The following is a 15737-nucleotide window of genomic DNA, read 5'->3' as shown; positions in this document are numbered from 1 at the left end:
AAAAAGATGAGAACCAATTAGAAGAAGATAAAGACTAAATCAATGCACAAAATTCTGTATGCACACCAAGTACTGGAGAAAAAAAAAAAGTCATTTAGCATTTGACTGAAAGACACCAGCCAACCATTAGATTTCTAAGGTTAAACACTCTCAAGATCTTGTGCTCCTATATTTCATTTAAAAAATTGTTCCCTGAAGTACAAACTGACTTCAATTTTGAATAAAATTTAACATTCAAATTTATAGCCACCTTGAAAACTAAGGGTTTATTTATATCATATGAACCTGAACAGATTCTTTAATTATAGCAGCCTGGTTACACATAGAGAATCTGGATTTTAAAAAACTTCCTTGTAGGTTTTTCCACATTTTTTGGATGCTTTCAGAGAAGCCATCATTTATGGGAAATGGTATTAAGATCCTGCTGTACTATAGTTTAAATGTAAAAGCTGTGCTTCCCAGAAGAGATTTTTAGCTTATGCTATAAAAGTCACTAAAAGGTTTTTTCGTTTTTTTGGGTTTTGTTTTGGTTTGTTTTCATCTTCTTGAAAGCCTGGTTCTATTGAGAGAGATGCCAGTTCCTTCAAATGATGATTCTATATTAACAACCTGTGCAAGGAACCTCTTCTCTTGCTTGTTCTAATGGGCAAAAGTCATCTTTGTTTGTGTGAAAGGAAAGTTCTGATTGAACGAGGCTGAGCCCTTCATTTTAAGAAGAGTTAAAGTCTGGGGTGTTTTTAATGTTTTAATCTCTGTTTAAGAGGTTTCTGTTATGAGAGGAAAATTGATAACATTTTTACCTCAGCAAACTGCCAGCAAACTGGCTCAGCTCTAATCCCACATTTATAGTGATTTATATTCTCCGTGGCAATGTTCTGTAACCTCACAGTGATACCACTGTGGTGTAGATTGACTGCATTCCAAATGCTGGAATCACATACATAATGTTTTTACTTTTAAATAATATTCAGACACCAGAATAAATACCATATGTGCACTGATGCTGGTTACAATGGGACCTTGTCATTTCTTATGAGGGAGAACATTCTTTGTTTCTGATTCCTGTTTGAAATAAGTATGCAAAAGATAAATATGTACATTGACAGCATTTTAAGAAGGCTTTAGTAATTACACAGCTGAGGATGTAGCTACAACTACAATTCCTTAAAATGTGGCATTTGAAACAAAAAATATTGCTATATTGCCACCATTCCTCTCTGACGCACATGAAGGCCAGGATTGTTATCTGACATTCCGAGAGTAGGGTACAGCTTTTATGTTATACATCTACCATGTGCTGGAGTTAAAGGACATCTGTTAAAGAAAAATTACCTCCATGAGCACTGTTCATAGGAACAGTGAGACTAACATGCTGATGACATTGTAACAGGGAGAATAACACACTCGATAATGGGAAAGGATGGATTGATTGGAAAGCCATAATTCAGTGTGAGGCCTAATGTCATCTGATGCCACAAAAGCAGAATTTAGGTGGCCTGACTTCATCAAAATACAGATAATCAATCTCTCCAAATACATTTTTCCCCACATGATATTGAAGATTTAAAAGTTTCATAAAGTTTAGAAATACTTCCCAAGTCATATATTTTTAGATTTTTGTTTTTATCCCTCTTGGTTGGAATTCTAATCCACTTAGACATATTTTTAAAATAGACATGGTAGAATGCCTTTCATACTTGTACATCTGTAACAAGCTCCAACAAGCCAATCCACATTTGCTTCTAGGGGAAGCATTTCAATCCAGGTTTGCATTATTACCATTGGCTGAGCTATATTGAATTAGTGCTTATAACATTTTTATAATATTTTAAAGATGATGTGACCCTAGGCATTGATATTGATGGCTTCCCTACCCCCACTGCACCTCTCTCCCCACCCTGTTCTGTGATGTTTGCCCAGAATATATAGTGTAAGATTAATGTGTGAGTAATACATCATAGTGTATCTCTGACATTTTATCTGGCACATGACTCAGAGTTTGGTAAGTCTTGCCTTCCCTGTAGGAGTGTTCCCCATTGTAAAAATGCTCAAAAGTCCCTTTTTGAAGCTGGGAAGTTATGAGACAAACATTAAACTAACATATTGTCTCTTCTTTTCAGCTTTTCGGATGATCCCTTATCCCTTGGAGAAGGGGCACCTATTCTATCCATACCCAATCTGCACAGAAACAGCAGACCGGGAGCTGCTACCCTGTAAGTTTCACCTCTTTGTAATCCTCTCTTCAGCCAGGGAAGGTGGTGTGACCAAAGGTGGGGATGGGAAGAAGTGGGAATGATAAATGTTTATAATGTTCTTTGTTTTTTATTACTTTTCTCCCAACCCTTGGCCTTGTTCGATAGCATATATATTAAAGTGAATTATGTGAGTGGGTTGGACTTCCTGCCTCTCAAAGTCTCTCCACAGTCATCAAAGAGATAGATGCCAAAGTACTGAAATGTAGAAGAGAAGGCATCATGTGCAGATTGGTCTGAGCACAGAGAACTCCAGTGTGGGACCAAGACCCACTGTGCTGGTCCATCATGGTGCAGGTCAGATGTGGTCTGCGCAGGCTAGAGATGGAAGAGAAAGGGATGACTTCAGAAGGAGCTGCAGAGGAGCTGTGGATGGGAGGGCAGCCCTTGAATGCTGGCACTACCACGAGAGGCGGAGTCGGGTGGCAGGGCGGTGTGCTTTCCGAGGTGATGCAATGCTCTTGGCCAGAGGGATTTCCCGCGAGCACCTCGTGGATTGCATGGAATGAATTGGCTAACATGTGCAGGGCACACGTGCAGCCTCAGCACTGTATGAAAGCACACAAGGAAAACCCTGCCCTCGAGTGCCTTACAAGCCAGCAGGCTAATGACCCGCACCACATGTGGAAAGTATTATTTTGGTTTACTGTAATACAACATTGTTTTGACAATCCAGGCTAAATAGTTATTATCAAATCATACTGTGTACAAAGATCATGTCCAGGCTCTTCATGTGGCCCTGACTTAGGACATATTTTCCCCCCTCGGATAATAACCTCCAAATTTTGGCTCTTCTCTCTTCTCTGTCCTTTCTGCTGCCACCTTCTCCCTTGTACCAATCCCGGTTATGCCAGTATATCATAGTTATGACACAGATAGACACTTGCCCAGAGGAATGGTGTAGCTGGGGAGCTCTGGTGTGCAGTCAGTTTTCAAATGCCAGCTATGTATCTCCTACATGGTGGTTGCTACCAGAATGAAGTGGCAGGGGGGCCTCACGTGTTTCCTTGCCAGCCAGACCCAATGTGAGATTTGTTCCCTAGGGAATTTGGAGATGTTAGTGATGTGTTTCTCATTGTCCAAGTTTTATTGTAAGAAGTGTCTGGTGCCTCACACAACATTAGATTTGATTTCAGAAATCCCCTGCTGTGGGCCCACAGTTTACCTTTTGACTCCCCTCTTCAGGGAGATCCTTGTTAAAGTTTACATTTTCTGCTAAAAAAAGATGGTTTTCTGAAAAGTACAATGTTTTTTACTGTTTTAATTGAGCCCAATTAAGTTTCCATGGGGATGGATTAGCTATTAGAATAAGATTATAGTTCCTAAAAGAAACTTTATAGGGATAATCTTTATAAGCCTTAAATAGAAAATTATGGCTCACATTTATTAGATTGAATGCCATAGTTCAAGTCTGGTCTCCCTCCAAAATCTTTGGTCTGAATTTTGAGGATGAGGATAGGAAGAGGGCTGTTTATTTTAAATGATACCCATATTTTTCACATTACAAGTAAAATATTGCCACATTAGGCCCTAAGTGCACCTCTACCCTATATTTGAATCCCAGCAGATTGACCCACCTAGAAGCAGGTAGGCATGCTTGTCTGTGCTTTGTCCCTCCCTGATCATCTCTACCCTCAGTTTTTAGCAGTGTGGCTGAGGACTCTGAGTAACAACTGCCTAATGGTCAAGGAATGGCCTTTAGATCTGTATATCCCTGGGAATGGACCTCTTGGAACCTTTTGGTTAGAGGGCAGTGTTGTTCATCTGCAGTTCCCCAGCCCCCTCCACCAGGGTCCCTGGCAGCTGGTTCTTCCTCCTCTGTGCAGATAGCCCATACCTCCCCTGGTCAGCACTGCACCATGCAGACAGTCACAGGCAGTCACATAATGAGTAGAAAGAGGGAGTCGGTTCTCTTGGCTTTTGTACAACTGTTTGGTTTTCCTCAAACATAGTGTTTGAAGTTTAAAAGTTATGAAGATACTCTAAAGAACACCAGTTTTGCTTTTTTTTTTTTTCTTTCCGGTGATTGTTCTAAGTATATTAATCAGGAGTCTTCTACGGTTGTGTCAGATAACCCTAGCAACCTTGACTCTCACCCCTTGCAGGTTGAACAGGCCAGTGTGTGAGGTCCTTGCTAAGTGTCTATCAGGGCAGCACTCTCCACTTACATACTTAGAGTGTGCCAGGAAAAGTACAAGATAAACTAACATTGCCTCATTATAATAACTTAAAAATACAAGTTAAAAATGTAGACAGGGTATTTTTCAGTATGCTAACTTTGGACTTTCCAAGGCTTTGTACAATGTATATATGTTTGATAATTAAGATAAAGTTTTGTCATTTCATTTGTGTTCACTTTTGAGAAAGGAATATTTTATAGTAGACATAGTTAGTGCTGCTTTTTTTTGTCCATGAGTGTGTTTTATCCCCAAATTGACCCTGTCGTACCTCCAGCTGGAGCAGCAAAAGGCTGGGTCCGTTGTGACCTGTGGTTGTCAAGTGTTCTATCTGTTCCATTTCCCATGGGTTTCAGCCAGAGCTCTGAATAGTCAGTCCACCGGGTAGGAACTCCCCAAAGATGCTCTTTACTTCAGCCCTAACATTCCCTCTGGTCTTCTCCACAGCTTTCCATGAAGTCTCAGTTTACCCGAAGAAGGAGCTTCCCTTCTTTATTCTCTTCACTGCTGGATTGTGCTCCTTTACAGCCATGCTGGCCCTCCTGACACACCAGTTCCCGGAACTCATGGGGGTCTTTGCAAAAGCTGTGAGTGTTTGCCTAAAGGGAAGCCTCAGGGAATGGACAGGGAAATCTAAGGGAGGTAATGGAAGAGGAATGGGGGATTGTCACACAGAAATGTTTACCAACTGCAGAGTTCACTATTTAATTTCATTATCACCAGTGGAACCAAAGGGTTAAGGGTCAGAGGGAAGTACAGGTAACTGTTGATTCATGCCTTGCTTTCTTCCACAAAATAGATTTCCAAATAATACATAAGCACAAGAACATGAAATAATTTAGGAAATCCTATTAAATGAGAAGTGGGTGGGGTCATTACTTAGTTTTGTGTACGTTAAATGGCATTAGTTCTAATCTTGGATACTGTGCCTCTACCCTTGTGAAGGATGAGATTTACATTTACAAAGATTATTTAAATGTATTTTTTAAATGTCTGCAGACCTTTGACTTGTTTGGGAATGAACCATGAGAGGGTGTGGAAGCATACAGTATTAAAATGCTGACAGGACATTGAGAAATAGGGAAATCCAGTGAGAATCTTGAAGGAGGACTATGGAGTAGAGCTTTAATAAGAAAAGCTCCCTGCACTGACAGCCAACTACCACTTTTTCCTTGTTGAAAACTGATGATTGCATCCTGCTCATGCATGAGGGTAAGGTTCCTGATTGTGCCACAGAAGGTTTTCAAACAGAGGGAATAGGAAAAGTGTGTCAGTTATTTCCCTGGAACTCTGTTCAGATTTCAAGGCGAGTGGAATCAGGACTATCTCTAACTGGGCTGGGTTGATTTAATCTCTTTCCAGATGATTGACATTTTCTGCTCAACAGAGTTCAGGGACTGGATTTGCGGGAGTATTTGCATGAGTGTTGAAGATGAACTGGAAATCCCACTGGCACCGAACTGTCACCATTTCCAAATCTGAACTTATCACCCTTGCCCCACCATCAAAACTGCTCCCCCTCCTGTATTCCTGACCTCCTCCAGGAGCCTGCTACGCCCTTCCTTTCTCACTTCCTGCTTCCTGTCCTGCTCAGCCTTCAACCTGGGTGGGTTGTGGGTTCTAACATCCTGAGCCACCAGGCAGCCAGTACCTGACCTCCTCTCCTTCCCTTCTTTCTCCCTTACAGCATTTCTATTAGTTCAGGTCCTTGTTCTTTTGCCTGGATGTCTCTAATTGTCTTAACTGGGCTCCTTGCTTCCAGTCTTATCCTCTTTCATACTGACCCAAGAATGATCTTGCTAAATTGCAAATCTAAGCATGTTTCTTCCCTGCTTGAGTTTCTCCATTGGTTGCCTACCTACTTCAGGATAAAGTCCCAGTTCTCAAGCAACACAAGCAGGGTCTTTTATCATCTGGACCTTACTTGCCTCTTCAATCTCATCCCTACCGATTAATTACTGGATAGACCTGCTCTTCAGCCATAGTGAATTATTTACCATGCACAGATGCAGCCAGGCCCTTGTGCACCTCAGTGCCTTCACACGTGCTGTTTGTTATTGGGAATACCATTCACCCTCACCACCCCACTGTCCACTCTACCAAATGTCTCTTCATGGGGCTGAGGATGTGACTCAAGTGGTAGCATGCTCGCCTGGCATATGTGCGGCCCGGGTTCGATCCTCAGCACCACATACAAACAAAAGATGTTGTGTCCTCTGATAACTAAAAAATAAATATTAAAAAAAATTCTCTCTTAAAAAAATGCCTCTTCATTCTCTTATCCTCAGCTTTCTTTGAATTTCTCCTAAGCTGAGTGAAGGTGTCTTCCTTTCATGATCCTACGACTTATATGATCACATTTACTGTTCTATATGTTGGGAAATCCTGTGCCCCTTTAGAATGGGAGCTCCTTGTGAGCAGGACTGTGCCTTTCTCATCTCTGAGTCCCCAAATCTTTGCACAGTATGGCACACAGCAGGCTTTCAACAAATGATTATTAAATAAATAAACAGTAGTGGTCCCTACAGAAAAAAAATCAATGTAAAAATCAGATGCTGCTTGATATTTTGTCCCTTCCTTTATACTTGTAATCATAGACTTGAAAGGGATTTTAAATGAAGTGCTTTCAATAGTAACTCCAAAGGAAGTCATCTAGACTCATCTTGAACTGTTAGCCATGGGGAGCTCAGCTTCTGAACATAAGCCTATTTCATTGTTGGATCATTCAGGGGTCCTTATTATACTACTAAAGTCTGCCTTCATTTAATTTCCACCTTTTATTTCTATTCTGTCCTTAGAGAGTACGTCAAGCAGGCCTATTTTCTTTTGCAAATTCGTACGATAGCTTGTTTGTTCATTCATCTTTAACCTCTGACTGACTACCTTCTATTTCCTCCAGGCAGACTATTTTAAATTTCCTTAAGTCTTCTCTACCTGATGTGATTTCTAAACCCAGTATCACTCAGGCTGCCATTTTGGATGTTTCTCTGTTTATGGGCCTATGCTGTGCATTATTTTCACGTACTCCCCATCCAACCTGGAGGAAAAGTAGTTGCCAAAACACTGAGAAAATTAGAGTATAACTTAGTAAAAGGTAAAGGGAGAATACATTTACAGCATTAAGCAATAAATGTTCCTCCTTTTCTATTTCTCTCTTAAACGTTTTAAAACATATTTGTAAAAGTATCTTAGTCATTCTGGTATTGGTCATTGAAATAATGAATAGCATTTGGTAGTAGTTTGGGATCAGTACCAAGGTTCTCAGCCTCTAACATGCATAGAGTTCACCCATCCATACCACCAACATTCAGAATCTTGATGTTCACACCTAGGAGTCTATATTGTGAAGAAATACCCTGCCAGACATTGAGGATGGGGACTGAGGACCCTGTTCCCTTCTAAGTACTCTAGTCTCATGAAGGCCAAACCTGTGAGCAGGTATTTGAAGCTGCATTGTAGGCTCTCAGAGCTGTTCAGACAAAGGCCTTCCAGGAATCAGTGGGTTCAGCCTAGCTGAGTCTTGGAATCATTAAGAGAGCTTAAATATTGCTGATGCCTGCCCCACCTACTGCCCAGGAACTCCTGCTTAATTGACCTGAGAGCAGCATGGGCATCTGAGTTGTCACATGCTCCCTAAGTGATTCAGGTGTGCAAGTAGAGCTGAGAATCACAGTATTGAATGAAGAGTAATATAATAACTTGAGATGATTTTAACCATTGAGGGGATTGTGAAGCAAGGAGAGAATTAATAAAATATGACGGGATATTCTCTAGAGTGGCTGTACAACAGTCCAGTCCTACGGTACTATAATTACTACAAGTACTACAGTATTCCAGAATATTGGAGAACTGAGTTCCTGGTAGATGTTAGACAAGAGGCTACTTTCCTCATTTAAGCTTCCAAAACTTTGGTTTTGATTCTAGAATCTAGTAATTGAACAAAACATAAATCTACCTTTATTAGGGTTCTCCTGTTTTATATTCCCCCAAAGTGTAGTAATTTGGTCAGCTACCCAGAATTTTCTAATATAATTTTGGTAAGTTTACTTTTAAACCTCTGCCTGGAGGATCATCACATTCATCTTCCCCTTCATGCAGGTCTAGCAATTTCCAAAACGTCTGGAGAGACTTGGTGGTAAAGTAAGATGGATGGCCTGAATGAGACAAACCCACTCCATTCCTAAACACCCCCCTTTCAGGTTTTCTCCACATCTCACCCTGGTCACTCCATCAGGCCCCTCCCGAAGCCCCTGCCCCACACCCACAGGTTATCACAGCTGCCCTGCCCCACAGGCTGCCTGCTCTCATTTGCAGCTTGTGAAAGTGATTTTCTCAGCCCTCTCCTGAGATAATGTCCCGGTATAATGACTTTTAGTAGACACAGAAAGAACTCTCCAGTGTGTTTACACCCGACTCGCAGCCAGTAAGGAAGCTCATAGCCAAGTGTAAGCCACTGGGAAATAGAGGAGGGTTCAACTGGCTTTTCCCCTAATCTAATCTACCTCAATGACTTAGGGCTAACTGTTTCTAGAATGTTTGGTTACCAAGATAAGGTTGCTCATATAAATAAGTTATCATTGCAAGCCCAGCTCCTCACAGAACGTGGGAAGGTCAGCAGTCTGACCCCTTTGCTCTCAAGGGTCCTGCCTTTCCTCCTCTGGTCTCTCTCCTTCCCAGAGCCTGAGCCCTCTGACTTCTGGCTCATCTTCACTTATAGGCCCTGACCTCTTTGAAGTCTGATATTGATTACAGTGAGATGTCAATTCTCTGCTTGCAATAGGGCACCTGGAACTTATTCAGATAAGCAGAGGCGTTTCTAATGCTAAGGAAGCATGTTGGGAGCCATGACCTTCTTTTAAGTAATGGTGCTTCGGGAAAGGAGGATCAGGCCATTGAAGTGTCACTCTCTCTTTTTTATTAGTTCAGTTGCTTTTTCTCACCACAGGACACTGATTGAATTATGGAGCATTTTGGTTAAAATTTTGACCATGTATCTCTGCCCTCTAGACAGAAGTTTTGGACATTGAGATAGATGGCTGCTGCAGGTTGCCTGGTTTTCCTCACTCAGACTTAACTTTTCAGACAATAAATTTCCCTTAAGTCTATAAGTAAAACTGCTGTTTCTCTTTGTGCATTGGTGGTTGTTTTGTTTTTGCCAAATAGTATTAATTTTCAAACATCCCAAGGCATCCTGAGGAGCAGGACTTGCTCCTCCAAACTTTTTTTTTTTTTTTTTTTTACTACCTCCTGATGAAAGCCAATGACTTTGATCTGTCACAAAAACAAAGGGCTTAGTGGCTTCCTCTGCCTCTCCACATTATCTTCTTCCTTGTGGGAAATGGGGTGGGGAGAGATCTGGAGAGGTACACTAAGAAGGAAAATGGCTTAGTAATCAGGGGGTGCCTCTCAACTAGATTGTACAAGAGAGTAAACTAGGCTTTCTAGAAAAAAATCTCAAAGGAACCTTTCTGAGTTATCACAAGGATAGAACATTTTAGACACACAAGAGAGAAATTATTACATACATTGGAGGCAGTGGGGCTTCATTCTTTCCTAGAACCTTGTTGAAAAGGCAGGTATGCTCCAGGAAAGAAGGGACCCTTGCATCTTGCTGTGCATGTGGGATGAGGAGGCAGCTGTAGGCATCTAGCAGGGTAAAGCATCCTCTTGGTTTTCAGAGGTTTTACTTGTGTGTGTGTGTGTGTGTGTGTGTGTTTTGCTTCAGATAAGGTCCAGGGCCCAGAATGATGCAAACAAACAAAAAAATGGTCTTTATTTTGAACCAGTTTAGTAACATCATCTCCCTTCATTCTGTATCTCAAAGTGAGGCTCCCTGACACCCTCCACGTTTTAGTGTGCAGAATTGTCCAGCATATAGACATTTCCTTTTATCTAACTGCACTGCTCATGCTTATATTCAGCAGTTCCTTCCCCACTCTATCACAGCTTCAGCAGTTCTAAATCTGGTTTGGGTCAAGTCTTTAGGGTATGATAACCAGCAGCAATATCACCTTGTTTATTGAGCTCCATCTTCTAACACCTGTCAGTGGTCAGTCGTTTTTCCACACCACTTTAGAACTTAGCTCCTTTTTATGGAGTCATTATAAGCAAATGTTGTGGTCTGTGGAGCCTTGGTGGTCTCTCTCTATATATGTGTAAGTGTCACATACACATATATAATTATGTATATGTAAAATCTTATAATGTTATATTTGTTTAATGTGATCAGTAGTCTTGCTCCACATTATCCTCTCATAACCAGGATTTTACAAACACTTTCAGAGGAAGCTTGAGCACTGGTTACTCATTCCTGGGTCCAGTGTTCCCCATGATGCCTTCCAACTGCATTCATGGTGGCCAGTCCAGCTTAAGTGAGAAGAGGATATTGTCCATCCTGCAGGGTGAACATCCCAAGTGCCTGTGCACTCAACCAAGGATAATTTAAAGTTATCAGAAATCACTATAGATGTAACTCCCTCTGAAGAAAGAGTCGTCCTACCTTTGCTCAAGCACTGACTATGAATCCAGTCTGGCATTGATACCATTACTTCCCAGCATTCTTCTAGTCACTTTTGAACTCCACCATTAACTATTCCAACTAAAAAGAATCAGTTACTATCTTCTGGCCATACTGGTTGCTTTCTCAATTCTGTTGTGGATGTTGATTGAACATCCTCTAGGGCCTACAGTGCTCAAATATCTGTCCTTAAGATCCATACCTCATCTCCATCATTTGGCATTCCCAGCATCCATTAGAATCTATTTCAGTTGCCGTACTTTACAGAGTTTTTCCTGACCCTTTCCACAGAAAGCTTCTCTCCCTCTTCTGAACCCTTCTGGTGCTTTCTCTGGCCTTCTGTCGTGATTGCTGTCATGGTCTCTTTGGTTATTCCTTTGCTCTGTTCAGATCCTATTGGTCTTACCTCCTCTACCACTGAGCCTTGAGCCTCCTGACAGTGGTGGTTTTGTCCTAGACTCCTCTATATCTCACTCAGAACTTCAGTACTGACCTGAGTAAATATATTTTAGTTGATGTAAAAGATGAATTGGAGAGACTATCTTGAGTTTTCTTTTATAAATCTCACACTTGATGATCCAGCTATAATGTGTTACAGGTCCTTTAAAACAACAACACAAGAACTAGAAGGTCCTTCCTTCCTTCCTTCCTTTTCATCCTTCCTTCCTTTTTTTTTTTTTTTTTAAAAAGAAGGTCTTTTCTGAGGCCAGTGAAGTTGGGACACTCATCCACTATACCTCTTTTGGAAGATCTACAACCCATAGATCATGTGCTCAGGAGAGAAGCCCATTTTAATTTCACTGACTTCATTGTCTGCTAAACTTGTGTGCTCTCAAAACCATGTTCCCCTCTGCTTATGTACTTGCCCCCTACATTACACATGCATGGGAAATTTTTGTGCTAAGGATAAGGAATTAGGACAAAGGACTTCAAAGAACAAGGTGTTAAACCCTAGAAAGTGAGTGCCTTGGCTCTGAACAGAGGGCAAGAGAACCATCCAAATATCCCTCTTCTCCTCCCTGAATAGAACAGGGCACTTCTGCCAGATGCTAGATGGTTTGTGGAATGAAGCTGGTTCCCTTTTTTTTTTTTAATTGGCACTGGGAATAAACCCAGGGCCTTATGCATGCTAAGCAAAAACTACCACTGAGCCACACCCCAATCCATCTAACCCATGAAGTTGATTCTTTACAAGAATATAACCAGAATGGACTTATGACAAGTGAGTCTCAGGCAAAGCAGCTTGGCTTTCTTAAAAGCACATCTAATGAGTATTATTCACTACATGAAAAGCAGAAAGGAATTTTGTAACCAAATGAAAGAGTCTGCAAAGATGCATTACTCAGAACAGCCCCCTTGAACAAGGACAAGTGCTTCATAGAATAGCAGCTTGCTGCCTTCCCCAGGCTCCCATGATGCATGTCACCAAGTGGGTCATTCAGAAACAAACCTGGGCCTTGCAGGCATTGGGGGTTCAACAGCATGTCATAACAATAGACATACAGGTTTGCTTTTTTTTTTTAATTGTCTTTTTCATTTGAAATGAGTTCTACACCCAGCTAGACAAGCAGGTGGTCTAAATTGTCACTGTTTTCTAACTCCTCTGCCCACTTGCTACCCATCTGACATTCCTGTTTGATAACACCCATCATGTCCATGGGCAGCTAGCAGATCCCAGACCTCAGAGCCATGGCAGCTCCCTGGGAGGGAGGCCATCAGCAGACACTTCTCCGCTTATCTACCAGTGCTGGGGCGGGGCCGGAATGCAGTTTTGACTGGCGTGTGATGTTTCCTGTAAACATGAAGATGATTGCAGCCTGTGAGCCCCCAACAATGATGAAACATCCTGAGATGCAGGCGTGGGTTGGAGAGGTTCCTTCTGTCATCTTGAACAAGCCTCCCTGACTCCTGGGTCTTTGTGTTCTTTTCAGTTCCTCAGCACTTTGTTTGCCCCCCTAAACTTTGTCATGGAGAAAGTGGAAAGCATCCTCCCATCCAGTCTGTGGCACCAGCTGACGCGGATCTGAGGGGAACCACCATCCTTCAGCCTCCTCGCCCAGCTAGCTGCCACTGGCTCTTCTGTGCCAACTCCTCGTGGACCGCAAGAAAGCATGACTTTGAAAAGGGAAGCCATTCCGAGATTTTAAAATGTTCATGGACTGTCTGTTCCATATTAAAAGCTGTTTTTGTTGTACAAAATCCATTGATGTTCAGTTCTATTTTATTTTGCCTCCAGAAAAGAAGAAAACAGTAAAAAATAAACTTTTGTGTATTGCAGCAACCAGTTGTGTCTTCTTATATATTCCTTCCAACCCTAAAAATGTTGGTGTTCCACATAAACCTGTGGATTGACATTAATTCCCTGGATCCCAGGTCCACTGAAATGCCACCCTGTGGTGTCCTTTGCTGATGGAACTCATCTCAGCAGGTCCTTAGAATCCATCACAGCTGGTAAATTAGAAAATGAAATGGCAAAACTACTAACCCCAAATCAAATATCCTCATAGACCATGGACACACACACACACACACACACACACACACACACACACACATATGAAAAGCTTCCAGAATCAATGTCAGGGAGCATGAATGAAACAGAGGTTATGTGCCTTCATAGGTTCTAGCTCAGAGACTCTACTTATTATACAGTACTCAACACTGCAGTTCCAGGAATTATTTTATGTTCTCTGTTTGAAAACTAGTTGTGCAAAAGCAACTTCTGATGAGACTCAACCATCTATTGTAGACCCTAACTACCTACATTGCCAAGGTTTTCCCATAAGGAAATTTCATAGTTTTTAATTGTGTTTGCATTCCTGATGCTTAATATGAGCATTCTTTGAGCATTTTAGTGATCTGAACCAAAATTATCATTTGTCCTCACCTTTAAAAAGCCTTCCACATGATTCATACCTTGCAGAGCATCTGGCTTTACTTAAGCAAGAGAAGAAAAATAAATAAACTGGAATCCTCTATCTGAAGTAAAAAGCACTTCTATTTAAAAATCTGAAACCAGTGCTTTAAAAAAGGACTGTCCTTTACATAGTTTGTTTTCCCTTTTATTTAGAATCCTGAACCTTCCGCACTGTGTTATGGTCAATGGTGTGCAAGGGAGCTCTACCCAGGCTCTTTCCCCGCTGACCTGTGGTTGGTTCCTGGTTTCTGCCCAAGAGCAGGGCAGAAATTGAGGAGCATGTGGCCTTCTGATACTTTGGTAGACTTTTCCTTTTTGTGCAAAGCCCTGATGGGAATATACAGCTTGCTTTTCCTCTCAAAGAAAATTTCCGGTAAGAGCTTGATCCCATATACACACCAGTCATATTGTTTTGGGGGGCAGCAGCCATATCTGCCTTGTTGAACTCTTGGCCTCTCCTTCCTGCACAAGCACTTGACAGAGTAGATGCTCAAATGATTGGGTGAATGAATTGGTGTAGTACATGATGGGTACTAACATTTTTATCTTTTTAGGGGAGAGAGATTGGCTGCAGCTGAAAAGGACCAGGAAGGCTTAGAATTGTAGTTTAGAGCTAGAAGAAAAAGAAATTGTTTAATATATTTTAAATTGATGTTTAATATGATTTAATAGATGAGGAAACAAGAGATTCTGGCCTGTTCAAGCCAGAATTACAGATTGTGATAAGGCCTAAGTGAAAGGTTTGAGAGCTGTAGGGTGTGGGAAGTGGCAATGGCCCAAAGCAAGTTATTGATAGAAACCCCAAGTTACAAGAAATGCAGCAAAGAAATGTAAGCCAAGGATTTAAATGTGCCTAGTGAATTTAATAATTTGGACTTGCATGGGAAGCCAAGACTTCACGGGGTAGAGAGAGTGAATCAGAGGGATACAGGTAGAAAACAGATGCAACAGAGAGAAGACACAGAGGTGAGGCAGTGAGAGGAGGGATCACTGAAGGAGAGAAGTCCATGGACCAGAAGGGGAGCCAATCAGACGAGGAGAAAGGAGACATTTCTGAATTTGAGGGAAGCAAATTATATGAACTTATTAGACCTTCACCCCATAATCCAGAGTTGCTCTTCAGGTAGAGACCGTTATATCAGTTCCCCCTTCCTTCCACTACCTTTTCAACGATTCCACCCAACTCTTGAGCAAACCCACAACTCACTTGGAATGCTGGCCTCCCATGGCCTGGATGCCATGGAGGTTGTTGTCTTCTAGCTCTGTTGTGTTTTGCTGCCGCAAAGGACCAGTGTTCAAGCTGTTTTTATTTTGAAGGTTTTATATGTCTCTGAAGAGGCAAAGTCAGAGTAAACAAAAATAACAGCAAAAGTGTAGATGATGATTTTTTTTTTTTTTTTGGTGCAAGTTCTTATGCTTTTTACACAAGGTCCAGGAGGGTTCCCAACTTTCATGGAGGTGACAACTGGAATCCAACTCTCCCTCTGCCTTCTGCTTCTATTTCTACATGAAAGTGTATCAACATCTTTTCTGATGGGCTTTTCTATGAAGACTCTTCCAACAGGAAAGTAAGTGTCCCTTACTTATAACTAATATGGATTTGGTGATACAGATGCAAGCATTCTAATTTAATATAATCAAATTGAATCTACCAGGATATATAGGAAATAATACAATATGACCAAATGCAATGAACTATAGGTTTGTTTTCAACTTCTTTATCAGTACTTACCAGTATCAAAGTCATTACAGCTTTACAATGAATTGAGGATCCCTTTTTATTTTTATGTGGCCTTTAATAAAACCTGAAATTATTATCTAATTTCTAAATTAGATAAAATTGGACATAAAACTTCTTATTTTTGCTTTGTTGA

At 41.3% G+C, this 15737-nt stretch overlaps 1 protein-coding gene across 9 annotated transcripts in view; it reads left to right on the top strand.

Moving 5' to 3' along the window:
• St7 (suppression of tumorigenicity 7) overlaps window positions 1-13227 on the top strand; it is a 261881-nt gene extending 248654 nt beyond the window's left edge. For 7 of the 9 annotated variants that reach the window (XM_078040323.1, XM_078040322.1, XM_078040324.1 and 4 more), the window contains 3 exons: window positions 2121-2213; window positions 4877-5016; window positions 12878-13227. In XM_078040323.1, coding sequence (XP_077896449.1) covers window positions 2121-2213; window positions 4877-5016; window positions 12878-12973 — 329 coding nt within the window. In that variant the 3' untranslated portion in view covers window positions 12974-13227. Of the gene's footprint in view, window positions 1-2120; window positions 2214-4876; window positions 5017-5791; window positions 11785-12877 lie in introns of those variants that run through there. The other 2 variants (XM_078040328.1, XM_078040327.1) reach the window with 1 other exon arrangement.
• Window positions 13228-15737: the final 2510 nt, after the last annotated feature.

Source organism: Ictidomys tridecemlineatus, chromosome 2 (assembly GCF_052094955.1).
Source record: "Ictidomys tridecemlineatus isolate mIctTri1 chromosome 2, mIctTri1.hap1, whole genome shotgun sequence".
Classification (NCBI taxonomy): domain Eukaryota; kingdom Metazoa; phylum Chordata; class Mammalia; order Rodentia; family Sciuridae; genus Ictidomys; species Ictidomys tridecemlineatus.
Note: the sequence above shows the minus strand (reverse complement) of the source record. Positions and strands in the feature narration are given on the sequence as shown.